Source organism: Neophocaena asiaeorientalis, unplaced genomic scaffold, assembly GCF_003031525.2.
Source record: "Neophocaena asiaeorientalis asiaeorientalis breed wild unplaced genomic scaffold, Neophocaena_asiaeorientalis_V1.1 scaffold424, whole genome shotgun sequence".
Lineage (NCBI taxonomy): Eukaryota > Metazoa > Chordata > Mammalia > Artiodactyla > Phocoenidae > Neophocaena > Neophocaena asiaeorientalis.
In genome coordinates this window covers 724,427-751,744 of record NW_020174430.1, presented here as the reverse complement: position 1 = coordinate 751,744, position 27,318 = coordinate 724,427, and the positions used below count along the sequence as shown (strand labels likewise).

At 45.8% G+C, this 27,318-nt stretch overlaps 1 protein-coding gene across 12 annotated transcripts in view; it reads left to right on the top strand.

The window, feature by feature from the left end:
• Positions 1-6: 6 nt before the first annotated feature.
• SNX19 (sorting nexin 19) overlaps positions 7-27,318 on the top strand; it is a 37,260-nt gene continuing 9,948 nt past the window's right edge. For 8 of the 12 annotated variants that reach the window (XR_003004770.1, XR_003004769.1, XR_003004768.1 and 5 more), the window contains exons 1-8: positions 7-2,000; positions 3,795-4,014; positions 5,062-5,162; positions 5,271-5,390; positions 7,844-7,974; positions 9,162-9,258; positions 9,735-9,915; positions 12,362-12,491. Coding sequence is in view for 6 of the 12 variants with exons in the window: in XM_024756837.1 (XP_024612605.1) it covers positions 288-2,000; positions 3,795-4,014; positions 5,062-5,162; positions 5,271-5,390; positions 7,844-7,974; positions 9,162-9,258; positions 9,735-9,915; positions 12,362-12,491 (2,693 nt within the window). In the remaining 6 variants the exon portion in view is untranslated. Of the gene's footprint in view, positions 2,001-3,794; positions 4,015-5,061; positions 5,163-5,270; positions 5,391-7,843; positions 7,975-9,161; positions 9,259-9,734; positions 9,916-12,361; positions 12,492-14,946; positions 15,141-15,897; positions 16,666-27,318 lie in introns of those variants that run through there. The other 4 variants (XM_024756838.1, XM_024756841.1, XR_003004772.1 and 1 more) reach the window with 3 other exon arrangements.

Genomic DNA, 27,318 nt, shown 5'->3' with positions numbered 1-27,318 from the left:
GCGGGGCGGGGCGCAGCGCGAGCCGTTCCCGGGCGCCCCGGTCCTCGGCGTCCGTGAGTGTTCTGTGGGCCCACGGCCCTGCCCACCCTCTGAGGCCGCGGGCCGCCGCCCTGGCACCATGAAGGCCGAAGGGTTTTCCTCGAGGGCCGCGCCCCGGCCGGAGGGGGCTGCGGAGAGGCCGAGCCGCTGAGCCACGCCTGTCGCCGGGCCCTGCCTGTAGGACGTCGGGGCCCGCCGCCCGGCTCTCGTGTCCGCGCCGCAGTAGGCGCCCCATCGCCGGCTCTGACATGGAGGAGGGGGCAGCTGGTCCGGGGAGCCCCCTCCCGCCCGCCATGAAGGCAGAGACCGCGACCGCGGCGCAGGAGCCCCCGGCCGGGCCCAGCCTCAGTCACCTGCTGAGTAGTCGGAAGCTGGTGGCCCTGGGGGCCGTGCTCGGCTGGCTTCTGGTCATCCACCTCCTGGTCAACGTGTGGCTCCTGTGCCTTCTGTCTGCGCTGCTGCTGGTGCTGGGAGGATGGCTGGGCGCCGACGCCATCGTGGGGCCTTCGGGTCGGCTGCACCTGGAGCGCTTCATCCCCGTGGCTGACTGCCCCCCAAACCCCGAGGCCGAGAGGCAGCTGGAGCAGGAGATCGACCGCACCATCCGGATGGTCATGCGGGACTTCGTGTCGTCCTGGTATCGCACGGTGAGCCAGGAGCCCGCCTTCGAGGAGGAAATGGAGGCAGCCATGCGAGGGTTGGTCCAGGAGCTCCGGAGAAGGATGGCCAGGGCAGACAGCCATGCTCTTGCCCAGAGGGTTCTCACTCTCTGTGGGTGTCACTTGCAGAGCTATCTTCAGGCAAAGGAGGCCACGACGGGGAAGCAGAGTGGCACAGATGAGCCCTCCCAGCTCTGGGAGGCTTACTGCCAGGCCACCGCCCCACATCCCGCAGTACAGAGTCCCAGGGCTGAGGTCGCCTACACACGTGGCATTGTGAACGTGCTGCTTCAAGGCCTAGTGCCAAAGCCCCACTTGGAGACCCGGACCGGCCGCCATGTAGTGGTGGAACTCATTACTTGCAATGTCATGTTACCACTGATCAGCAAGCTCTCAGATCCGGACTGGATCCACCTTGTGCTAGTGGGCATCTTTTCCAAGGCCAGAACTGGCCCAGCAGGAGTGGGTAAACCACTCTGCCCAGCCAGTGCCCTGGAACAGCCCTCAGTGCCCACATCTCTGCCACTGATTGTGGAGGTCCAGAGTCTAGCAGATGCGAGAGCCCCTTCTCCAGCCCCAGTGCTCCTAAACTATAGTGAGCCTTCACACCCCTCCCCAGAAGTCGAAGAAGGCCGTGAAGCACTGGAGGGAGATTTGGGGGGAGTGCTAGAAGAGAGAGAAGTAGGAAACAACTCTTCTCACTTCCTGCAGCCTCTGTTCTTGTCCGAAGACGCAGAGCTGGAGTCTCCGTTGTCTGAACTGGGCAAAGAAACCATCGTGCTCGTGAACCCAGGCACCTTCCTCTCTGCCAGGATGCAGGACTCCTTGTGTGCCCTAGGGGCTTCCCAGGCTCTGGAGTCTAAGGATGAAGAGGGATCTGAAGGAATTGAAGGGGCAGAAGCTGAGGAGGGTCCAGGAACAGAAACAGAGACCGGCCTGCTTGTCTCCATGCTGAATTCCTGCCCAGAGATCCAGATTGACACAGCAGACAAGGACGTAGAGCAGGGAGATGTCACCTCTCTTACAGCTTTGCTGGCCAGTCCAGAAAGGATGTGTCCCCCACGACCCTCATGCTTAGAGAAAGATCTCACCAATGGTGTGAGCTCCCTAGATCCTAGTCTCCCACAGGTACTGCTCTCCTCCTCTCCACCTGGTCCCTTCAGCTCAGCCACCTTCAGCTTTGAGCCCCTGAGCAGTCCAGATGGCCCCGTTATCATCCAGAACCTTCGTATTACCGGCACCATTACTGCTCGAGAGCACAGTGGCACTGGATTCCACCCATACACGCTCTACACGGTGAAGGTAACAGGGTTAGAACTGTGGTCATCCACTCTGGTCTGGGAATGAGTCGGAAAGCAGGGTCAGTGTTTTGAGAGGGAGAGGCTACTCTTACTTAGTTTGCTATGGTTAATTCAGCCAGCATCTATATGTGAATGGTCTGAAGCTCACTTGTGAAGCAGAGTAGGCCTCTATCTGATACCCTCACAAACAATCCTAGAATCTTGGTATACTGAGAGTCATATTTTTCAGTGGTTCCCAATGGATACAGTGTTGTCCAGAGATTCTTTCCAAACTTCTTCCCTGCTAATTTCTTTCTTTTTTTAAGTACTGGTATCTTTCATACTTTTTGTTTTAGGAAGGAAGGTTATTTACCTATATATACATCGAAAGGTAGCAAGTTCTTCATTCCTAGAGATGTTTAAGAGCAGTAGTAGGAACTGCTTGGCAGAAATGATATGAAGGGGGTTCATGGATCGGGTGGCTGGTTTGATTAGAGCAGCAGCTCCCTAAAGCTGGTTTGGGGATAAGCTGCCTCCAAGTCAACTGGAGAGTTGTATTTTTAAAAAATACGAATCTTGGGGCCCGTTCTTGGGAAATTCTCATTCAGAATCCGTCAGCGCCTATCAGAATCCGTATTCTGACAGCAGAGTTTGTAGCCCAAGTGATTTTGAGGTGCAGCCAAGCTTGGGACCGTGTCAGTATCAAATAGTGTCCCTCAAGGAGCAGACTGTCCCACAGAGAGCATCGTAACTCCCAGGTGCTCCAAGTCTGAGAGCTCTAACCTGAATTCCACCTGCATGTCTTACCTAGACCCTTTCTTCTCAGCACTGGTCTCAGGGACTACTTTGCTCATTTCGGCTCATAAGGAATACCTCTCTCTGCCTCTAGAAAAATTTTAAACACCAGCCTCAAGTCCCACCAACAAGGAGATCGTTTCTTCCATCACTTGCCACAGTATAATACCTTAACCAAACAATAACAGTAACCTACTTTTAATGAGAACAAGCACATATATTGTTCTTGCACAGAATTTATTATATCTTAACTACTCTGTCAAAAAGTCTCCCCCTGTAGGTGTGAAGTTGCAGCTTTCATGCTGTTCGGGGTGCTCGCTCTGGGGGAACTTTCAGCACCGTTGTCATTTCCCACATACCAGCTCTCCAAGCCTATGAAGACAGCAGACTCTGACCCCTTAAAACATCTCTAGTCTCCACATGACTTCTCATCTTACAGATGACCTGTGCTCGGGAAGAAAAACTCAGCGTCACTCCCAAGAATGATAATTAATTTGCCCAAAGCAAAACAAAAACACATGTTCCTTTAATGCATTCCAGGCAAACAAATGATTTTTGTTCATCGGCTGTTTGGGATTATTTGTTCTTCCCCCAACTAATATAGATAATCAGTGCTTGCGTGTAATGACAAGATGGTTATCCCCTTATACCATCCAACCCCATAATTAGGGATGAAAGAGGCAGTGTCATTTTTATCAGTGTTGTACCTTCTTTTTTATCCTGTGTCTTTGGGATTTGAAAATAGTTATAAGTAAAGAGAGTGTTTGCAGGGAGAGCTTTGAGATGGAAGAAGGAGTGGAGGGCAGTAAAACTCATTTTTCACTTCCTAGGCCACGTCTGTTGGGAAATGCATCTTGTTCCGTAATTCACTCAGTTGGAGTTACTCATTACAACTTAGAGCAACGGTCAGATCTAATACGTTCAGGAACAGAAGAGGAGCATCTTGCTCCCTTTACCCCTACGCTACTCTTATTGTGTGGCCAGTAAGCTGATACAGTAAACAAATTTGTTCACCCGGCAGTATGAGACCGCCCTTGACTGCGAGAGCAGCAGTGGCCTGCAGCAGCTGGCCTACCACACCGTGAACCGCCGTTACCGTGAGTTCCTGAATCTGCAGACCCGTCTGGAGGAGAAACCCGATCTACGAAAGTTCATCAAAAGTCAGGAGTTACCCCAGCCCCAGAATGCCTGCTTGCTGTTCACATCGAGCCACCCTGATCTGAGAGGCTGGAGGCCTGTTGGTTTGTGGGGAGGGTGGAGGGGGAGAGTGCAGCCTCAGGGATCCTGTGCTCCCCCAGTTTGCTTTTGGGTATTTTGGGTTTTAGTGCTGGACGGTGCTAATGACATTCTTTCCGAGGTGCTTCTTTGCCACCGAATGCTTTGTTCTGGGGCCCCATCTAGTTTAAGCTTAGGAAGGAAACTTCCACAGTCCACCTGTGCCTGTGAGGTAGTGTGAGGTGTTAAATTAACTGTTCCAAATTCATAGGTCGATTGCTCTTAGATCTTAAAATGTCATCTAGAAATCCTTGCCAGCTTTCCTTTAACAACAGGCTTTTTGGTGTGCTGTTTGGTACTTGTGAGGCACAGGAACGGTAAGAAAACATAAAGTTTTACTCGAAAAATAAGCTAGTAAGCAGCTGCTTTGTTTTTTAAAAAAATGCCAGCGATCACTCAAACATTTTAATAAGTTTTGGCATAAATTGTGTATTTCAGTTGCACATTTTCTTTCTTAATAACAATAATTGATACCGAAAATATATGCCCAGTTCTCTACTAAGCACTTTATACTTATTAGCTCTTTTAGTTCTCATAACAGTCTATAAGATAGATACTATCATTATCCCCATTTTACAGAAAAGAAACAAAGAAAGATTAAGCAAGTTGCCTAAGGTCATTATTATAGTAGGGCTTGGAGCCAAAATTTAAACTTCCGGGCCCTTATTCATAACCACTATAGTGTTTGGCCTCTTATACCTTAATATTATCATTAATAAGGAAAGTAGGTTGTCTGTATTATATCCCTGGGGTATATTTGGAACTCCTGAAGTAAAAAAAAATCCGAAGGAGGGGAGGACCCAGGGGAGGGACTCTGAAGGGATGAGCCCCAGGCCTTGGGACCCAGCCCCCTCGCCAGCCTCGGGCCGCCTCTCAGCTCCAGCCGGCAGGTGAGGGAACACAAATGCCCGGGAACTGCATTCAACAGTTCTATTTCCTTTACCTACAGGACGCTTTTTATATGGAATGGCTCATAGTGAATGTTAATGAATTAACTTCACGTTTTTTTTAAGATGTGAAGGGTCCTAAGAAGCTCTTTCCAGATCTTCCATTTGGAAACATGGATAGTGACAGAGTGGAAGCCCGCAAGAGCCTCTTGGAATCATTCCTGAAGGTCAGCACCCTCTGCTCTCGTTCTAGCCACCAGGCAGACACCCAAGCCAAGGTGGAGAGAGCTGGGGACCAGAATTTCTCTTTGAAGTCCTTATTGTGTCTCTTGCAGCAACTCTGTGCCATTCCTGAGATCGCTAACAGTGAGGAGATGCAGGAGTTCCTTGCTCTGAACACAGATGCTCGTATTGCCTTTGTCAAGAAACCGTTCATGGTCTCCAGAATAGACAAGGTACGAGCGGGGCCGCCGTGCTCAGCCCTAGTTTCTCATCAGTGTGGAGGTGGGGGTGGGAGATGCAGCACCCAGCAGTAAGTGGAACACGCACTGGGATTTTCAAGACCTGTTGCCAATATTGGTTAGGTCGTCTACTTGCCGGACGACAGTGAACAGCTAATGAGGATACGATACCCCACCACAGTCGGTGTACACACGTCTCCCAGGGATGTCATGGCGTTGCGATTCCAGGGGAGGGATGTAAGGGTGCTTCTGCATCTCCACAGATAGGTGGGGCAGCAAGGTCTCTCCCGGAGACGGAGGTCATTCCCAGGGTCAGTCACTCAGGAAAGAGCCCTAAGACAGGACACCGAGCTGGACTTAGGTTTGTGTAGTGATTCTCTGCTGGAGAACAGTGTGTGAGAGAACTGTACCTTCTTCAAGATGGTAACTCAGAACCTTTGGAGACGGTAGGAGAAGGACGTTTGAGCGCCACACTGGAGCCTGTGAGCAGAGGTTGCCAACAGATTTTAGCACCTCCAGGGCAGAAGGCTGAGGTTTCTGCTTATCAAAAAATGCATATGTTTTAAGAGGTTAGAAAACACTGACTTTTGTGGCAGAAGAGGCCTCTCCCTCTTCTCATCTAGACTTCAGGGGATAAAGTGACACAGTGGAACTTCACGTGGTGGGAGTTAGGAGACATTCACTGCTGTGAGGAAAAAACTGCAAATCAGAAAGGGATAGACGAGGTAAAATCCCCAGAGTTCCCTGCAGGTGTGTTCATCCATGCTGACGTGTTCCTTCATTGATTTTTTCAACATCTGCCCCCTGCATGCCTACTTAAAGCCATGTACTGTATGCGTTGCTGATGATACAGGAGTGAACAAGACAGGTATGCACCCTCACCACAGACTCGTCCTGTGAGCCGAGAGAGCGAGTTGTATTTTCTCAGCTACGTTATCCGCATTCATGCGGTTCTCTCTGTTCTTTCCCTGGGTTGCTGTCCCCCGGTCTTTACTGTGGTCCTGCTTGACCATTTCAGCCTTGCCTCGGCTGTGCTGGCTGTGCTCGTGGAGGACTAGCACAGAAGAAGGTCAAGCAGGTGCTGCGCTGCTCTGAGCCAGCAGTGTTCATTAATGAGCCAGAGGCACCAAAGGAAAAGTAAACGTCTCCTTCCATTTGGATATTTTAGGGTTTCATTTGTTTGTTCTTTTTTCCTTTTAGCAAATGTCTGTATGTCATTTTCCCATTCTGAGAAATAGAAATAATTCTTACTCTTCAGTGAGGATTGTTTCATTTCGTCCTTATGAGTAGAGAAGTTTATATCAATTCCAGATTCCTTAACTTTTTTTTTTTTTTTTTTTTTTTTTTTTGCGGTATGCAGGCCTCTCACTGTTGTGGCCTCTCCCATTGCAGAGCACAGGCTCCGGACGCGCAGGCTCAGCGGCCATGGCTCACGGGCCCAGCTGCTCCGCGGCACGTGGGATCTTCCCGGACCGGGGCATGAACCCGTGTCCCCTGCATCGGCAGGCGGACTCTCAACCACTGCGCCACCAGGGAAGCCCCAGATTCCTTAACTTTAACCTGAGTGATTTTTGTTATTCTTTCTCTAGTTAAAGAAGAGAAATTGTTCAAATTAACTGAAAAACCAGACTTTTTACTCTGTGTGAATTGCTCTGAGCATTTTTATATCACATATGTTTCTAGAGGGTATTTCTTAATCTTTATCACTCTTTCTTTTCTCCGTATATTCCTGTCTGCATTCCTTCCACTTAGTCACATCTTGGTGAAAGTATTATCAGTTTGGAAATGAAAAATCATTCTTCTGTATGAGGACTTCCCTGGTGGGTCAGTGGTTGAGAATCCACCTGCCATTGCAGGGGACACAGGTTCCAGCCCTGGTCTGGGAAGATCCCACATGCCGGGGAGCAACTAATCCCGTGTGCCACAACTACTGAGCCTCCACTCTAGAGCCCGCGAGCCACAACTACTGAACCCTCGTGCTGCAACTGCTGAAGCCTACACGCCTAGAGCCCGTGCTCCGTGACAAGAGAAGCCACCACAATGAGAAGCCCGTGCACCACAACGAAGAGTAGCCCCTGCTTGCCGCAACTAGAGAAAGCCCACGCGCAGCAACAAAGACCCAACGTGGCAAAAAAAAAAAAAAAAATTCTTCTGTATGAAAAGAAAAAAATTGAAAATGAAAAGTATTTCACCAGCCTGTAGAACTTCCAGATTATTATTTATCCCATTGTTTTGGCTTCTTTTCCCATGACATTGTTTGTCTTAACTCTGTGAGGAAGAAGATTTTTATGGCCAGAGAGAAAAGGGGAGAGAGTTTCCACTAAGTCATTAGCTAGTGTCTGTGTGGATAGATAAGGCTCTGCTAGATAGGCCAGCCGTCTACTTGTCCTGGGTGCAGAAAGCACCTTTGTGGTTTCTGTCTGACCCTGCATCTCTGACTCCTGCAGGTGGTGGTGAGCGCTATCGTGGACACCTTGAAGACAGCATTTCCTCGCTCTGAGCCCCAGAGCCCCACAGAGGAGCTGAGTGAGGCCGAGACAGAAAGCAAGCCCCAGCCAGAAGGCAAGAAGGCTACCAAGTGAGAAACCATTCCCAGTTCTCAGGTTGATCCCCAGTTTTCAGCCAAAGCCCATTCCCACACTTAGGCCCTAGAAGAGAGGAGATGGGTCATACCTACCAATTTTTATACAAAGCCAGACCACAGACTGAGCCTGAGATCCTGCACAGGCACACTTGCTGAATGTTTGTCTTGCCATGAGAACCCAGGGCCCCAACTGACCAGGGAATTTTGATTAGAAGGAAAATTCTGGAATATGGATATTCTCCTTTTTTATTCCCCTGGAAAGTTGAGATGTGTCTTTCCCTTTAAGGATTAAGGCTTATGGCTGATCTCTGTCTTCGTTTCTGGAAATCTTGGCTCAGAAGTTGAGTGCACTAGCGGTAAACAGAAAGGGGCTAGAGTGGACACTACAGGGCCGATTTCAGTCCGTGGCTATTGCTGCTTCCTCCTGCACTAGGGTCCCAGGTGCTCTCTGGCAGCACTCAGAGCCGGCACGTGGAGAGGAAGGGCACCACACCTTCCTTCCTGGACACTTCGTATCTGTATCTGGGGCATTACGAAGGGAGAGAGAGAATGGGGGTGGGGGGTTGTAGAATGTGTGTGTGTGTGTCTGTCTGTCATGTGTCATGTTTCGTGGGCCGGCAATAACACTCACAATTCTTAGCCTTTTGTTTTTACTGGGCCCATATTTGAAGGGTAACCATGGTGCCTATGCTTATAAGAACACTGTTCCTTGAAACATTGAGGTTAGCACTTGTGGTTCTTTCGCTGGTTTTATTTGGAACACAAGGGGAATAGTGGATGTGCAAAAAGGTGTGAACAACAAGGACAACCTTGGTCCGTGCCACTTGTCTGTTTAATCTTCAACAAATTTTTAATGAGTGCATAGTATGTGCTAGCCACTCTTCTAGCCTATGGGAATACAACCGTGACAGACTGGTCCTTATTTTACATTAGCAAAAGTCCTTTCACAAATGCAGGGTAGGCATAGCTTAGTGCAAGTGTTGCACTGTATATTAGGAATTGCAAGAGTATATAGTGTTTGGGGGCTTTCAGGGCTAGGCCTCTCTGGCCCTGAACCATAGTAAGCTCCTAAGAATAAGTATGGGTGTTCTTGTCTTGAGGTATTTATACCTGTCGGCCCTTTTGTATGGGGATCAAGACCATGAATTACATACTGTTTCTGCTCTTCGTTTCTATACCAGGTCCAGACTGAGGTTCTCATCCAGTAAAATTGCTCCAGCACTGAATATAACTGAGGCACACGAGAAGATTCTCTATTGTCTCCGGGAAGGCAGTGTGGTAAGAAGTCGCTGGAGAATTCTTGGACTCAATAGCTGGGATGTTGAACCTGCAGTTATAGGCAGCTGAGACAGTCTCCAAAATCAGAAAGGACTTAGGTGCCTTCCTAAAGGACTTAACCAACATCTGGGTCTCTGATTTTTATTCTAGGAGTATTTTCTCAGAGTGGTTTGGAATTCCTACTAGTTCTGGGTTGGCAGGTTGGCTTCTCAAGAGCTGTGGGCTTGGAATAATGGATGAGAGAATGAGAAAGCCAGTTGCTGGAAGAAAACCCAAAGTTTTTGTGGCAAGTGAGACTACAGAGGCATGGTTTTCCTTGCAATTTAGGTTAAAAAAAAATAACTTAGGTGGTCACAGAGTCAGTGGGTCCTCTACTTATGACACTTGCAGGGAAGGAACAGAGGAACCACAAGTGCTGCAGTTGGCCTCATGCTTTCTGCATTCTTCATGTGACATGCCACTGGCTCTTTCTTCAGGAGTCAGAGATCCTCTCCATGTCTGGGATGGAATCCTTTATTGAAAAGCAGACAAAGTTACTAGAAACGCAGCCAGCAGAAGCCCCAGGAAAAGATTCTGAACAAATCTCCAAGGGATGTGTGGATGACTGCGTGTCAGGTGCAGCCGTCCCAGCCCAAGACCTCAGCAACAGTGATCCAGGTAAGTGACAGAGAAGGGAGCCAGGGTACAGTCCACCTGGGACCTGGGACTGTTGGGATTCATTGCTTCAGTTTCTCATCTGTTCAGCTAAGCAAGCCAGGTGTTAAACACCAACGTTTGAGGTACTCTGCTGGGATATGGAGAGGAATACGACACAGTCCCAGAGCTGAGTCGAGCAGAGGAGCGTGGCTTGTAAACAGGGAGTTCCAGCAAGATCAGATCTACGGTTATAATACCATCTTTATTTATTTTTGGCATGCTTTGGCATATCTTTGGACGACTCCCTTTATTTAGAAATTTTCTTCCCTTGATGTCTGTGGTGCCACTTCCCTGGTTCTCTTTCTGCCCCTCTTGTGGCCCTGCCTCAGTCCCCTTTGCTGGCTCCTCAGCCTTCCAGAGCTTTATTTTTGGCTCTCTGTTCTTACTCCCTGCATTCCTGGGTGATCTCATCTGTTGGTTGGTTTCAGCCCTAACACATATGCTGGTGATGCCTCAATACTGGAGGTGTATTTCCAACTGCCTACTGGAAGTCTACACGTAGATGTACTATAGGGCAGCTGAAATACAGCATTCACAGAATGGAATTTATCTTTTCCCCTGGCTCTGTTCCTTCTGGTTTACTTACTGCTGTGGCAAATGACACCACCAAGTTACCCAAGGTAGAGCAGAGAGGAGGAGGTGAGGACACCACTCTCGCCTCATAAGCATTTGAGGCAGGGCAGGTTTACTTCCCAGCAGTGCAGATGTTTTCTACAGAGGAAAAATTGGGAGCCCTGGATATTAGTAGGTTTGCAGAACTAGAACTTTTTATAAGAAGAAAGTTTTTCAAATCCCCCAAAACAAAGGCTCCCGCTGAAAATAAAAGATCACAAAATCTTGGGTTCAGAAAAGGAAAAAGGACTGATTTCACCATTGTTTCTCAGGTGCCCACAGTCACCTGACCTCTGCTCTACGGACCTCAGCTTAACTCTGTGAAAAATGGAGTTTACAACCCCATCTCTGTTCACAGAGCTTACATCTCACTGGTTAAGTAAATGAAGTGTTACGACAGCAGAATCATCAGAGAGCTCTAAGAAATTATAAATAAGATGGGATGGGTAAAATAATATAATTCTAGCCAAAATCAAGTCTTTAAATTTTGAATGTTATATCTCTAAAGGGATAATTTATGCCTGAGCCCTTCTACCAGCCTGAGAGACTCAACATGCTCACGTGGTAGATAATTTACCACTTTTATCAAGAGGACCTGGTGCCTTGTTTGCTTTCGCTTATTTTTTTACTGCTATGACTAATTGTCACCACGTGATGGCAGCTCTGGGTAAATGCTAAACCTGAGAAAATGATAGAATTGAAGAGAGTGAATAAGGAATGCTATTTTCCAAGGAACTGAATATCCCATTTTGAGCAAATGACTAGAAAGCAGACACATGAGCTCCCATGCCCCCTTGAAATACAGCACAGAAAAAAGAAAAGATATAATGGATGGGATTAAGAAGAAAGTAAGGTTCAGTTCTAGCAGATTTATCCAAATTTGAAATCATTCATGTTCTAAAGAACCCTTAAGCAAGGAATGCTGGGGCAAGCTGGTGCAGAGAATACCCTTTGGTCCTAGGCTAATAAAATGATTGTTGGTGATTAATTATAACATTAACCACAGCTGTAGCTGTGGTTGTAGCTGAGGTTTATTCAGGGACAGTATGTATTTCTGGGGCAGTTTCCTGTGAAGCAAATCAGAAGTGACGTGGGACCCCATGAACAGGGTTAGGGAACAGTGCTTGCATCCATAAAATACATATTTAAGAGAGTTCATCTCAGCATGGGTATGAGCGTATTTGTGGTCCTTCCAATCTTTGAAACAGGAAAGAAATGAGTAATTGTCATAGCATTTTACCAAAGGTATAGTGTTTTTCCTACAACCACATATTATCTCAAAATGGAACTGAAGTCTCCTGGATCCTAACCCGTCAGCTCTGTGTAATGGAGATGCTTTCAAAGCAACTTTTTTTACAGAAAAGTGAATCCCAGATCTGCTCACAACATTTCCTTGCTACTTTGTGGAGGCTGGTGGAATACAAGGATGGAAGGGAGTGGACCTTGCCGGTTCCCGTTAGTCACCAGTTGTGAGCACTTCCTTGGAACAAAATGTGTTCAGCTTCCTGGGGGAAGTACAAAAGAAACAGAAGTTGGGAGGCAAAATAATTATATGCAAAATCTTTTTAAAGATAAACAATACTTACTAAGTGACTAAGGAACATAAAAGAATTGTAAAGAAATACAGAGCCTATTACTGAACTTGGTAGAAATGAAGTAAACATCTCTTGAAAACAGATAGATTACAAAAATTTAAGACGACTGATATAAAGATGGAGAAGACCCAGTGCACTGAAATGTGTTCCTCAAGTATGGGTCTCTTCTGAGTTACTCTCGATGCCTTTTCATTCCCCAGGAACAGAGACAGAGCTGGCTGACACGGCCCTGGATCTGCTTCTCTTGCTGCTGATGGAGCAGTGGAGATGGCTGTGTACGGAGAACGTGCAGAAAGTTCTTCGTCTCATCTTTGGGACCCTGATTCAGAGGTAGGACCGCTGTACATTAGAGTCTCAGGTTGGACAGGGCTTGGATGTGATGCCCAATTCCCCACTAGAAAGGGAAAGTATAGAGTACAGGAAACCTGGGGCCATAAGAGAAGATAAAATCTCTGTTCTAGGGGTACAGGGATGAAGAGTGCCTGGAGAGTATCACCTTGTTGTCTAAAGTGTGAATGGGTCTGCTTCTGTAAGACTTCTGGCATCATCCACTGAATGACAGGCACTACCTGTGATCTCAGATACTTCAGCTGAACTCTTCCTCCTCTAGGATCAGTTCTCCACCCAGCTTTACCCCCGGGCCCTATACCTTTCACCTTGTTACAGTGGCTGTGTCTCTTAACAAACAGTGTTCAGTCACTGTGACGATAAGCAACAAGAAAGACAAGGAGAAAACTGGTCAGTGCTCAAAATAAAGACGATTTTCTCCGGGAGGGGTGTACATATTCACTACTGAAGAAGCACTTACTGACACAGGATGGTAAGGAATAGAAAGATACTTAGACTTAAAACTTAAATTTTATAATTCAGGCGTTGTGATCCTAACACCACTTGAATCTCCTGAAAGATTTGTACATAGATGGAGTTTTTAGCTACTGACTTCCTAACCATGAAACTGATGCAAGCTTTGCTGAACTGAAGGCCAGAGACACTGTCTCTGAACCAGACAGACACAGTAGTGCTTGAGCTTTGGCCACTGTTGCATGAGACATCCTGGCAGATCCCAGAGTAAGAAGAAGCCAAATCCTGAACTCTTCTGTTAGCATGTGGCTCGTGCTAATAGGCCACTCAAAAAATAAAAATAAAAACTTCAGAATTATGTATCTATCCTGCAACAAGTAGGAAAGCCATTAACAGCAAGCAGTGAAATTGCCCCTTCCACACTTAAAGTTACACAGGATCAGGGGGTCTCAGTAAGGTTTCATCGTTAGGAAACTAAGTGAAAGAAGAGGATGCACGTTTATATTTGCTGAGTGTGTATCATTTCCAGCACCTGACCTCTGTTGGCATATATTTTCTTACAGCAGCCAAGTGAGGTAGGTAGCCCCATTTCACAGAATAAGAAAGTAGAGCTTGGCAAGGTCGGGCAACATACCCAAGGTCATAGTTAATGACACAGTGGAATTTGAAGCTGGATGTGCACAGCTCCAAAGCCAATGTGCTGCTTCCTATGTATCGCGGCCTGAAGGCCGGCCTCCGTGTGAAGCCCACGTATAAAATGCTGACCGGTCTCCGTGTGAAGCCCACGTATAAAATGCTGACCGGTCTCCGTGTGAAGCCCACGTATAAAATGCTGACTGGTCTCTGTGCCCCGCTTTCACCCTTGTCCCTCCTCCATACTCAGCTCTGCCTCAAGGCTGCTTTTTCTGAAAAGCAAATATGAACATATATCCTGCACTTAATATCCATCAGGGTGCTCTGTTGCCTACAAGAGTGATTTTCCCAACATGCTTTCCAGAGTTCTAGGGTTCCACAGAGGCGCTTCAGAAGCCAACTTGGAAGCCACGGGGAAACCCGAGTGGACCGTTTTGATCAGTTAAATAGACTGGGGGTCTAGATAAGGTTTTGTTTGAAAAAGGGCTCCACTGTGTTTAAAATATATATTCATTTATTATAGTAAAATTCCAACTCCTTTCTTACGTGATCTGGCCCCAGCCTCACTTCCAGTTCTCCCCATGCACACCATCCACCGTGGCCTCAGTACTCTGTGGATGCTGTTCCTTCAGGCCTCTCTTCATCCTCTTGTCTCTGCCTGATTGTCTTCTCTACTCGTTCTTTTCCTGCTCTCTCCCTGTGTCCTAAACTTCCCGTCTTCTTGTCTTCCTGGCCTACTGCTAAATATTTTTTAAAAATCAACATTCAGTGTCATTTATTCTGTGAAACTTTTTATGGCATCCTCTCCCATTTTTCCCTGGATCTAAGGAGTCTTCTTCTCAAGTCAAAGTTTTGATAATAATACTTAACACAGTATATTGGAGAAATGGTCTACTTTCCCAAAACTAGTGATCCACCCAGCGTATCAGTTTTCCCCCACGGTATTTGGCGATATCTGGAAATATTTTTGGTTGTCACAACTGGGAAGGGAGGCAGGACGTGGCTAGAGGCCAGGGATGCTGCTAAACATCCTGCACCCAAGAGAGCACACTCTCCGCCCCAAAGCAACAACGAATTATCCTACCCTGAAGAGGATGTATCTACACCCTCAGTAGTGCAGAGGTTGAGAAACCTTGCCCTAGACCAGTGGTTCTTTAAGGGCCAGAACTGGCTTATGTCCCCAGCAGCTTCCACAGGGCCTGGGACATAGAAGATGCTCATTAAATATTGGACAAAAGAATAAATATTTCCCTTCTCAATACCTTTATACTGGAAAGTAGAGTCTTCGTATGTTTTGTTCAGTCACGTGTGAATGTTGCTGATTGAGGCTTCATTTCTCTTCCTTTGTTAGGCTTATCTTTGCTCACCTTCCCCCAAAATGGGAACATCCTAAACGAGCTAGTGTGTCGTCGTTGACTCCCCACCTCCTGAAGTCATTTACATGATAAATTGGTTTCAGAACACAAGAAATTACTCAGTAGTAACAGAAAAGTACAGATGAATCTGGAGAAATTCAAAAAGGATTGAGATTCATATATAAAAAAGGTAGGAAGGTTACCTGAAGTTTGAATGACTCAGAATATTAAAGAGCTTGGGCCAGAAAGGAGAGAGAAGTGTATTTGGGGAATTATAGGAAGGTCATTGAAGAAATGGTATTTTATGTAGCTAGGGAGCTTTAATACAAGAATTAAATCCGGGGGAATTGCAGGCTGTGAGAATTCCAGGCTGGGCTGCATTACCTCAGTGGGCGATGATCATAAATTGCCTGGTGATAGGGAGGAGACAGTAAGGTGGAGGGTGGGGTGTGAAGTAAATAGACGGTGCTCTCTGGTGTAAGCACTGACTTGACCCGACCGTAGACATGGGTGAGCCTGCATTGTGGCAAACATCCCACTTTACCTTAAAATACTCCTCTCTCTCTCCAGCTGGGTGATTGTTTTGGTCTTATTCCTTTATTCACTGAAAAAATATTAAGAGCTGGTCAGTATAAGACATGATGCCTACTTTTACATATTTTACGGTTTAGCAGGGGTGAGAACTGGGGACCTTATCCGTGATCACAAAATGAATGCTTGGTGAGGGTAGAAATCAAACCCAGGTATTCCAAAGCCCAAGTTCTTATCCACTTCAGTATACTACGACTCTGCTGTCTTTAATCTCTCTGGGCTTCGGAATAGTAGTGATGTCTATCGGTAGGTATCTAGGTGCATAGAACATGTCCAGTAAATGTTAGCTCTTCATATTTGCGCTTCAGGAAAAGGAAAGAAGCGTAAAGAGTGCATTCTGTTTCTGATTCCTCCAGCTAGTGGCCCCGAATTCTCTCCCCTGTTCAGGATGCCCCACCCAGATCAGTCTCCTGCTGCAGCATCCCTGCTCCTACTGCGTCTGTCTCTGCGATTGCACACAGCCCCTGTTCTAAGCAGCACCGCGTGTGAGGCCTGTCAAGGTGACTTTATACCCATGGACTCACTTGCAAAGGCGACAGCCAGAGCATCCCCGCGGCTGACAGTAGGCGGCAGACCACTGGTCTCCCTGCAGCACAGACAAGCACAGGTTCTCTACAGGGTGCGGCACTGTTCTCCAGGTTTACTGGTGCTGCTGGAACCAAGTCGCACCTTTCCTCACGAGAAGAACTTGGAGTCAGGCTAAGTTCCTCCCGTTTCCGTCCCCGTACCCTGACAGTTCCACTGGAACCACACCTGGTTAGCTGGGTAGATGGCTGTCTGGTGAATGTAGCTCATGCCATAAACAAAATCAGGGAGAGGGCTTGTGGCTGAATTTCCCTTGACTTTCTTCTCCTTTCACTTTTTTTTTTTAATTGGGCGGCATCTTTTTTTGTTGTTAAAGGGAGAAAATTCTGAATGTTTATAGTGAATTTGAATGAAGCCAAAATGAATACTGTGCAGGAACAGAATTTTGTGGCTAGTTACTTCTGGAAAACTCTGTAACTGTGGTCTGTTAACCTCTGTTCATCCTAGTATTTCCAAGTGATGATGTTTTGTACTTGTTGACTTGCCCCATATTTCTTCCTGTCAGAAAGTTCTTATAGCTAATAAAACTTTATCCTTAAGTCCATTTTGTTTTGTATGAGCTGCAACAGAAATAGGAACACAGCTGTTGACACCCTCCTTGCCCTGAGCCTCTACAAACTAGAGTTAAATGAAGAGTCTCACTCCTCCCTGTTCAAGGCCTTTCACCTTTCTCTATAAATCATTACTCCCAGCTTTTTTAAGGATATACTTGGCCCTCTTCTCAACTATCTTGTGCTGGGTTCGTATTGTTCTTGAAGCTTCCTTAAGATAGCAGTCAAGAAGTCATGGACATCGGAGAAGGAATCCCAGTGCCCCCTCCAGAGGCTCCGAGGATCTGATGCCTGTGGCCCATGGTCTACACCAGCAAGTTCCATGTGCATGGTACACACGGAAGAGACAGGGCTTAGTTCAGGGTTCAGAGTGTAGACATCAGTAGTCTTATCAGCTGCAGGATTTAGCACGCCACAAGCTTTTGTTGAGCGTTTACTTTGTGCAGACACTGTGCTGAGCACTACAAGCATATCACCGAATGCCTCAAAAGCCGCGTGAAGGACCCACTGTGATCCCAGCTCAGAGACGCGCAGGCTCACGAAGAACTGTGCGTGCTCGCTCAAGATCACAGAGCTAATCAGTATACGACAGGCACAGTCTGAACCCAGGTTTGTCTGATGTTCAGCTGTAGTGACTGTCTCAGGATCAGATGTTTGCCCTACGATTTGGAAGGATAAAAGCCAGCCCCAAAATCTTTGACTCAAAGCAGTATACATTCCCCAAGAGGAGACTGCCAGTCAGTTTGTAAAACAAAAACTGCATTTCCACATACGCCCACTCACATATAACACAGAGGACTCGGCAGCACCCTGAAGTCAGCCCACGTTGCTTGTCCCCTGGACAGCTTGCATTTTTATTTTTAAAAAGAGGTTCATGCAGTGAACACTCTTGGGCGTTATTTGCTTTGGTAAGCAAATATGCTGGAACGTGGCACCTCCCCAAAGCCGAAGCACCTCCTGCCCCACCTGTCCTCACTACGCCAGAGAGGTGTGGGTGGTCGCAGCCGGTTCAGTGCTGGCCTCCAAGACTGTCCGCTAACGGCTCCTCGGGAGGCAGCATGTTTGTTCTCTCCCTGAAACCACATGTGTCTGAGCCATATCCTTTCGCAGAATTCTTGGATTCTCTTTCTTTAAGTTCTAAAGAGAAGGAGAGTTGGTGTTGATGCCACAGGTAGCTACCGCCACTTCTCTGGTTATCCTGAACACACTGCCATCCCTGATGGCATCTAGACTTAGACGCATCTCCTTTTAAAAATGTCATCATTTTCCGACCTCCAGCATTATCATCTCCAAGAAGATAAGTTAATTTCTTCTGCTTCCAGCTTTCCTTATTCTCCCTGCTCCCTTAACAGACCTGTATGCATAACTAACTGCCTGGGACGCCAGGGACTGCTGCCAGATCAGAAGCATGCGCGCTCTCACTTGTTCTCTCTCCTGCACAGGCTCAGTCTCTTTCTCTCTCCCTCGCTCCCCTCCCCTCCCCCCTCCTTCTCTATCTCTGGCCTGCAAGGGAAAAAGAAAAGAGAGTAAATTCAACCTTCTGACCCCTCGTTCCAAGCCAAGGTTGGAAGAGTTCTGATTTGAGCCAGGCTCCATAAATCTCCCTTGATTTTTGGTGGTGTGGAGAGAGAGGGGGCAGGGAGCTGAAGAGAAGTTTGATGCCCAAAAAAGGCATCGTTAAGTCAAAGGGAAGTCTTGCACACACGCGCGCCTGACCTCGTGTGTCAGCTTCTGTGCTGGGAACGTCCAATTATGTAAGAAGGAGCACTCCTTATTTGGACTTAGAGTCTAAGGGAGGGGAGAGGCGTGGGGGTAGCAGTCTAAGCCAAGGAGTGAGTGCAGCTTGTGTACACTGTTCATGTCCGAAAACAGGAGAAACTGACAGTATCCCTGCATGCGTGAGAATCAGGTTTAGGGAACTGGACAAGTACTCAGACATTGACTGGGTTGGAGGGAAAGAGGAGAGATGTACTGTGCTCCATTGACGGTAGAAGGTTTGGGGCAGGAAGACCCAGCCAAGGTGAGGGGTGAGATTATTATGGAGTCCTGATGTAGAGTGAAGGAATGAGAAGAAGCTGGCCCGGTTCCCTGCCTGGATGCCCAGAGCAAAGCCACGGTAAAAATACGAGCCAGGTTAGCAGCAGAGTACACGAATGCCACGTCCTGTGGCTCTGCCCTCCCCATGGCCCCGAAGATGGCATCAGACTCTGTGTCAAAAGGACAGCAGACACATTCCTGGCATCTGTGTGAGGATTTCTTAAAGAGTGAGTGTGGGTGAGTGAGCATGTGTGTGCGTTGAGGGCACGCGGGATTGGAGTAGCATGGCAGAAGAGTTGGGAAAAAAGAGAAAGTTCTGCGATCTATGGGTATAGCAGAGTAGAAAAGTACATGAAGTCAGGAAGCAGACAGAGAGGAAGAAGAAAAATAAAGAATATGTCAGGTTAAGTTGTTCAGCAAGCAGTGGGTCCAGGAGAAAATTAAATGGCAAGCTCTGGACCTTGTGCCAGGCCATGGAATCGTTCTCTTAGAAAAGAGGTCTCTACAAACCATCTCTCAGGAAAGGTCAGGAGAAGGTTTATGGACAGTGTATGGGACCATTGGAGAGGGCTGTGTTCGCAGGTGGGAACATTCGTTTTCCTTAAGGGCAATTATGAACGGATGACCGTGAGCTCTTCTGCCTCTGCCATTCTCTTCGGTCACTCCAGAATCTTAGATGTTCTCTGAGTGGAGTCCGTTCAAGGGCCTCTTTCTCGGTGGGCATGTCTAAGTAGCAGATAGTTAAATGGTCTTTCTGACGATGGTTATATTTTACGGGAAGCTCCGGGCCCACCACTAAAAGGTCATGAGCAATTACAACAGAAAAGGAACTGACATTTATTAAATACTAACTATATCAGGTAAGCAGCTGTGTACTTTATATACTAAGGTGCAGTTCAATTCTCTGAGGTAGACATGTATTTTATAAGTGAGGAAAATAATACTCAGATTAAATAAGCTTCCCAGAATCATAGAGCTAGTAAGGGCTACATCTGAGATTCCACTTAAGTCATCCTGGCCTGCAAGCCTGTGCCCTTCCTACCACTGCATACGGGCCTCCCCACTGAGCAGGCTTTCTCACGAAGCAGTGGCCACTAGAATTGCCCTCACCTGAAAGTCCCTGTGCACTACTTCCGTCTAATCTCTCTTACTTTCCATCTGACCGGCCTCAGAGACACGTGTATTTGATGGTAGCATATAAATTCATTTCCATCTGTATTCTTAAAGCACTTCTGGATCAGAAATTATATAGTCTCCCTTTGGTATCTCTTTTCTAAATCCTTCACCCAGTCAGAAAAAGATTATCAGAGTTATGATTCAGAGTTTCTCAGGAAACATGGATTATGGTTTCTTCCTTTGCTCCATAAATTTCTCTTTCAATTCAGCTCTGCATTTCCGTGGGACTCTTATTTGCTAGGGCAGTCACACGTCTGATGTAGGACATAATGTGTTTACATTGCAGTGGTTTTTTGGCGAGGTCTTTATAGTGAGCTTGCTTTGTGATCTGTTAGTAGCAAAGACCCCGTGAGACAGATGGCCTTTTCTGCATCCTTCAGATCAGGGTCTCTTCCCTCATGTTAGCTATCTCTGAACGCCATCCTGTCCTCCTCACATACTTGTTTAACATCTCCCCAAGTCACACCCAGAGCAGAAACTCAGAGCTTCAGAATCAGGGAGCTGCCCCTTAACCCAGGTACTCCCAGCCCTCTTCCTTTACTTTCTAGGAAACTCACTTCATTTGGTTCTTGTATGGTGATCTCTTTACAGATAATTTTTGAAAAGTCTGTGTAAGATTTGATGCCTGTGTCTACTTAAGTACTTGTTGGGAGCTAGCTCTTCAGACCTACTATGGCATCATTTCTATGTTAAGGTCCTTTCAGCCTAAGAGAAGAGATAATCCATAAGAATCAGAAATACTGAACAGTGTGAGGCCAAATGACACAGTATAGACCATAAACACAGTTAAAAAAAAAAAATCATAAGGATTCTTGGGGGTAAATGTTAGAGAGGAAAGTGTTTAAAGCTAGACCTTGCATTATAGGAATCATTTAGACTGGTTTAGGGTAAAGAATGTCCCAGGCACTGAAACATTTTTAAAGAGGGAAAGGGACATTATTTTTACTTTTACAATTAAAAGTAACCTTTAAACATATTTTGAATATTTTCAGCCAGCCCCTTTCTGAGTGTCTGTGTGCAGAGAGAGATCCTTTTGTTTTGTTAAATACATTATGGAAAGCCCGCCTGCCATTGCTGCTTGGGGGAGTTAGGATGGGATTTCTCCCTGGGCACCAGGTGGCGCTACAGGTTAAACGATACCTATTTACCTTCTTTGAGGGAGCTGTTTATTCTGCAATTTTAGGTCCTTGTCCTGGTGGTGACAGTAGTGAAACCACTCGTTGTCCCACTCCATGATTCAGAGGCAGCTTATCTGCCCTCTCCTTCGTGCCCTTGACTCTGTTTCTTTTATCCTTCCCCCTCCTCCCGTTTTGATTGTCCTTCAGCGTCTGCGCAGTGTGTGCTGCCAGAAGATGCCCCTTGGGGCAGCCTCTTGGGGATTCAGTGCCAGAGCCGCTTTGTTGAGAACAGTTTTGACTCAGGAGCCCAGAGTGAACCAGGGTTTTTATAGCTGATAAAATCAGCTGGACATCTGAGGTTGAAAAATTTTGTCAGTACTCTCTGTAAGCTAGTTGCTCCTTTGCTCAAGAAGGCCTTTCTAGGATACCAAAGTCCTAGATACACATGTCACTGAGGTAGAGATTGTCAGGTTGCACTGATACTGGGAACCTTACCAGCCTGTTGCTTTCAGCCACGGGTGGAGATCGTTTGGCTTTTTCCTGTCAGCTTTGGTTTGGAGACGGAGCCAATGTTAATGCCTCAGTTTTGACCTTTACCTCTGTCTTGAGACAGAGACTTCACCAAGTGTCCTGCAGCCTGTCTGGTACTGGAGCAGGGGGGGAGTCGAGGTGAACTGGTGGGAAACATACTTTTATCTAACACTGATATAATTATAGGACCAAAGGTTTTCTTGGGGCGATATAACCCCCACAAATGTAGAATCTATGTAAGCACAGTGGCTTGCTGTGTAAATGCAGCTTCAAGGTATTCCCTCTGCCACCTCTTCTCTCCCTCTTATTTTCCAACCACAAGTCGGGACCCCCAAATCTCTGCTGTGTGGAGACTCTGGAGTTGTCACTGCTGTGTCCTGTATTCTTAGTGTCAGGATGGATAGCCTCCTGTTTGGAAAGGTTTTTAAATTCTGCCTGTAGACATTTAACTTAGAACAGATACCTTCGGGTAGTTCTTCTCCAAGGTGATGCTATTCATTATACTCACTTTCATTCTTCCCCATCTTCTGCCAGTGTTTGTCCTGCTTTCTTAACTTCCACATCTGCTTCTCACGTTCATCCTTTGTTCTCTTCAAGGCTAGTCTTTTCCAGCTTACTCTCACCGTTTTCACAGCATAATTTGAAACTCTGCCATGTCTGCTTGTTTACATACATCCCTCATTCTTCACTTCCAAATCATGGCTGAGCATACTCTAAATCTGTGATCTCTAGTATTTGTGGACGTTGGGAGCTGGTGCATCAAGTGGGGCACACACTTCCTCATCATCTCTCCGTCCTCCAGAAATCCCCCTCCTTTCTCCCCTCCTGTAGTGACCGTCTTTGCCCAGAGCAGAGCCTGGAGATCTCCCTGTGAGGTGGAGTCACTGGGAACAACAGGGGTCTGGTTGTCAAGACAACCACTAAATTCCCGCTGCCGCCCTCCTTTGTATCTTGACCTTCTTCCCAGTGCTCCAGCTCTAGTGTTTCTCTCCCTCTCCCTGACCTTTACCCTCCACCAGACACAGGATTCTCCTGAATGCGTGGCCATTTTAATCAGCCTTTCCTTTCCCCACCCACCTCCCTACCGTAGGTGCTGAGAAAGGAAAGGGTCAGGATAACTACCTGGTGACTGAGAACCAGCCAGGCTTGCTGTTCACACGGGACCAAGGAAAGAAGGAAGGGGAGTCACTTTGGATCCTGCAATCCCTGTGGTGATTGTTTCATAGTTTAGTGTAGATAGGTCTCGTTTTAGGAAGGATTCTGAAATGGTGTCCTCAAGTTACCCATCACCCCAGGGAGCCCCTCCTCAACCTTTGTAGACGGTACCAAGATGGTTCGCCCTTCTAATATTTACATCCCTGAACCTGCCAGGAGGAGAGTAAGTCTTACAAAAGGAAAACTGAAGCATGAAATGCCAAGTCCCCTCAGCATCCTGCCATCATTTAGTCCCTTGGATCTGCTAGAATTTTTCAAGAGGATCCAAAGGAGTCTTTCTCTGACACAAACACACAAGCACTTTCAAAAATGCTGTCATTTTTCTCCTTTCATCTCGATAACTTTGTGAAGGAAGCAAGGCAAGAATCAGTCTTAAGAAGGAATCCAGAACCCAGAGTTGTGTGGCTTTTCAGTGCTGTTTTCACTCATTACAACACGCTGTGTGAAGCCTTTGTGGCTCTTCTGGCTACTGAGGGTTTTTTGCCCTGAAGGGTATGGACCAGTTTTATGTGCAGTATTGGGGTGAAAACTGTGATGGCCTCTTCTGGACAGGAATCTCTCAGACTTGGAGGAGAGACATGGTGGTTCCAGAGACTCGGAGGGAGTCACTGATTGTGAGACAGATGTCCTGCTGCTGCTTTTACTTGGGTCAGATGAAAAACGGGCGGATATCCAAAACGTGTGACTGATTTTGCCCAGCTTTGAGGTCTGTCGGTCCCGATTTTTCAGAGCTAGTTTATGGTACATTTATGGCCACATAGTGTGGGGCTGAGAAAAGTTGTCCTGAAGGCCTTCAGAGGGGCATAGATTTGTGTAATCATCTTTAAAACTGGAATCCTACAAGTGTCACACTGCTCAAGTCTAGAGCACATTTCTAAACATTTCCACTTGCCATCAATCTCATTTATCCCATGAACACAGAACCCCCAAGCGGCTCCCTCTCATTCTGTATTTGTTACGAAGGTAGGCACACCTTTGCTTTTGGCCGTTTGTACCCAGACATTCTGCTACCTTATATTCTTCTTACTAGATTCAAGTAATGGGTTGGAATCAGCCCGATGCTGCCCCATCCATCAGGAGCACTTCCCAAAATACAAGTGTGACTCACAGCCCTCATAACCCCTTTGCTTTTGTTTGACTTTCAGTCTCTTCTGTCCTCTGGGCCTATTTGCCAGGAAAACTAACAAAAACACAGACTGCTGGCAGCTGTCTCTCCTCTCTAGGATTTACAGAGTGTGCCAGACACGAAGCCCAGCTGACCCACTCCCTTGCCTTCCACCTCTCTTCCCTTCCGGGGGAGTACATAACCAGGTGTGAATTGCATGGATTATTCCTGACGAATTCATAATTGTAGCTCAGCTGACTTATTACCCAGTATACTTCTTACAATATCCACCCTACAGCTAGTGTATTGGCACACAGTTCAATTTTAATATTAGCCTAAACAAAAAGTTCTTAGGAAAATAAATCTGCCAAATGTTTATGTAAAAACATCTCAAATGCCAAATACAAAGGATTTCTATATTGTCTATTTTTTTTTTAAATTATTCTCCTCCTCCATAAGCACAAATAGTTAAGAGCTCACTATTCTTTTCCTGCTTTAAGTATTGGGAGGTTTGCCTTCTGCACAGCTTAGGTTGAGCTGTGCACCATGCTTTAAGACCAGTGTTTGTCCCATTTACATCATTAATTCACGTAGTAACTAATATTTATTGATTACCTACTATGTGCCAGACACTATGTTAAGTGATTAAAATACAAAAAAAGACCCCAAATTCCTACCCTGCAATCTTATAAATAAAGAGGTATAGTATAAAGTTAGGACTTTAAAAAGAACTCTACACATGATTAAGAGAAGGGACTAAGTAAATTATGAGAAGCCCAGAGAAGGCTTAATAGAGGAGATGACATCTGAGATAGGATTTAAAGGATGAAGGGAAATCGAGAGCTGACATTGTAGAAAAGAGCAGTGAAGGCAGAGTTGTGAAGCAGTGTGGCCTATTTGTGGTACTCGGAGAAGTCAGGTACGATTGGGAATATACGACATGCAACCAGAGTGGCCAGAGATTACACCGAAGAGTTCAATAGGCACCGACCCATACAGAGCCCTGGGCGCTGTTCAAAGAACATAGGATTTGACCCCATTTATTAGGAAACCATGTACAGAATTTAAATAGATGATGACATGATCCACTTTGTAACTTAGAAAAAGCACTTAAATAGTGCTGTCGAGGGTTAATGGAAGGAAGAAACGTTAGAGCCGGGGAGGCAAATTAGGAAAGAGTTACACTGACAGAAATGAAAGGTGATGGGGTCTGAAACTAAGATGATTGCTACAGCGATAGTAAAGGGGTGATGAATTCATGAGAAACTGAGTACTGAGGAGGTCGCTCAACTAGATTCAGTAATTGTTGCAATAATTATGTGGTCTTGCGTGGGGCACATGGACCAGGGATGGAGGAGAGGAGAAGTCTAGGGTGACTCTGTCTCCTACCTTGTGGATTGAGAAGCATAACAGAACGGCATAGTATCCTCTCAACAGGGTGTCTGACTTGTGATACTGAAAGTTTCCTGTTGCTTATTAAATCAATAAATCAATAGATTATTACCTACCTTTGTGTAAAAAGAAATAGTGACACACGAGGAAGCATGGACTATATCTCTAACAATTTTGAGATTTTTAGGAGGAAACTTCAGGACTTGGAGGCCTAGATTTTCATCCTTTCTTTTAGCCGTAAGCTCTGTCTTTGGAAGAAAAAGGGAAATGTGGAATGAATAGTTAATTGTGTAGCTGGTACAGAGGAAAGGTTTTTAAATTTTCTTCCTCTGGCAAATGATGCTCACCTGGTGGACTCCTGACTGCAGTTAAAACATAACTCAAGGGGAGTAGGAAGAGTATACTTGACAGGAGACCCGTCAACTCAGCAAAGACGAAGAAGCTGCAAGAAAAACTCAGATACAGCTACAAGTGGATGTAATGGAAAACAGCTGACAGAGAGAGGAAAGTAGAGGTAGGTGAGAGGTACTAGAATTCACAGAAGAACATAACAAAGAATCCTGTCTTATATGCCATAATAACAAGTGAACTTAAAGTTTTAACACTGGAAGTTATCGCTGAGAGTTTTGGAATAAGGTTGATTCATTCAGTATATATTTGATGCCTTATTATGTGAAGGGCACTCTTACAGTAAATGCTGAGGAATATACCAAAATGAATTGAGATCCCTCCCCTCAAAATTTTGCAGTCTTACTCTTTTGGCACTTTTAAGAAGCTCAAACGGTATGTACTGAGTAAATGGAATAAACAAACACATGACTCCAGTAAGAAAGGAAAAGAATCAGCATCAGATGCAACCAGAGCAGTTAACTGAGCATATGTAAAAGACAGAGAAAGGAGACGTACTGAGCAATGCCGACAACAGGAACGAAAACTGATAGGAATGGCGTCCACAAAGCTTGACTCAGAAGGAGCTGACATTGTGGATAAATGTTAGTGGAAAAGATTTTTTTTAAAAAAAGGCACATGTTAAAAACAAGAATAAAGAAAATACAGGTAAATTGTTTGGAACAGATGCTGTAGTATTAACTGGTTACATTGAGAAATCATTTATTCATTTATTCAACAATGAATTGGTATACTTTTTGCCTAGGGTATTTAATTTCTGTTTTTTTCTGTAAAGAAAAAGGGTCTAACAAGAAGAATTGAGCAAATGTGATTAAACTAGAATTGAAGACTAAAATAGGAATGAAAATAATGAGAGCATTCAGTCTGCTTTAAAACTCATGTACCTGACCCAGATGAATTCTGTTCCATGGAACTGAAAGAATTTGTATTTATCATTGAAGACCTAAGATCATTAAGAAAGTTTCCATATAGAGATGTGTTGTGTTAGAGATGGATAAATATCTGGCCTTATAAAAAATGGATACAGGCTCCTGACCCTGACATTTATCTCTGGAAATTTCTGAAGTAGATTATCAAGTAGATGTTTTGTGAACACTCGGGAAGAGAAACAGCAAGCCCTGGAAGCCGGTGTGCGTTCAGTGGGAATGCACCCTGCCTGATGAGCGAGGTTTCTTTCTTGGCTTAGCAGGACTGTCAGACCATTAAATGAAAGGAATGCATTGGTTGTTATACTGCCTGTGAATTTCCACAAGCTTATGCCATATTTTCCTAATATCCATATGGACACACATGGTCTGGACTGTGGTACTTTTAAGTGGTCCATGGCTAACTGAGTGTCTTCAGCCCAAGTAGCTAATAGATGGATAGCCTGGAGGGCATTTTCTAGTGACAGAGCATAGAACTTATCCTGTTCATCAGAAATTTGTAAGTAACTCTAATCTTAGAGGTATAATTAATACTCTGGGTGACAGAAGTCAAGATTCAAAAGGATTAAAAGAATTAGAATGATAGTCTAAAGCAAACAAGACGGAATTTAATAGAAATAAATATTATAAATCATAATTTAGATCTTTTTAAAAATTACACAAGTACAAAAGGACAAGTCTAGGCTTAACAGGCGCATGTGATTTTTTGTTAAAGTACATACGTGGACTTAGG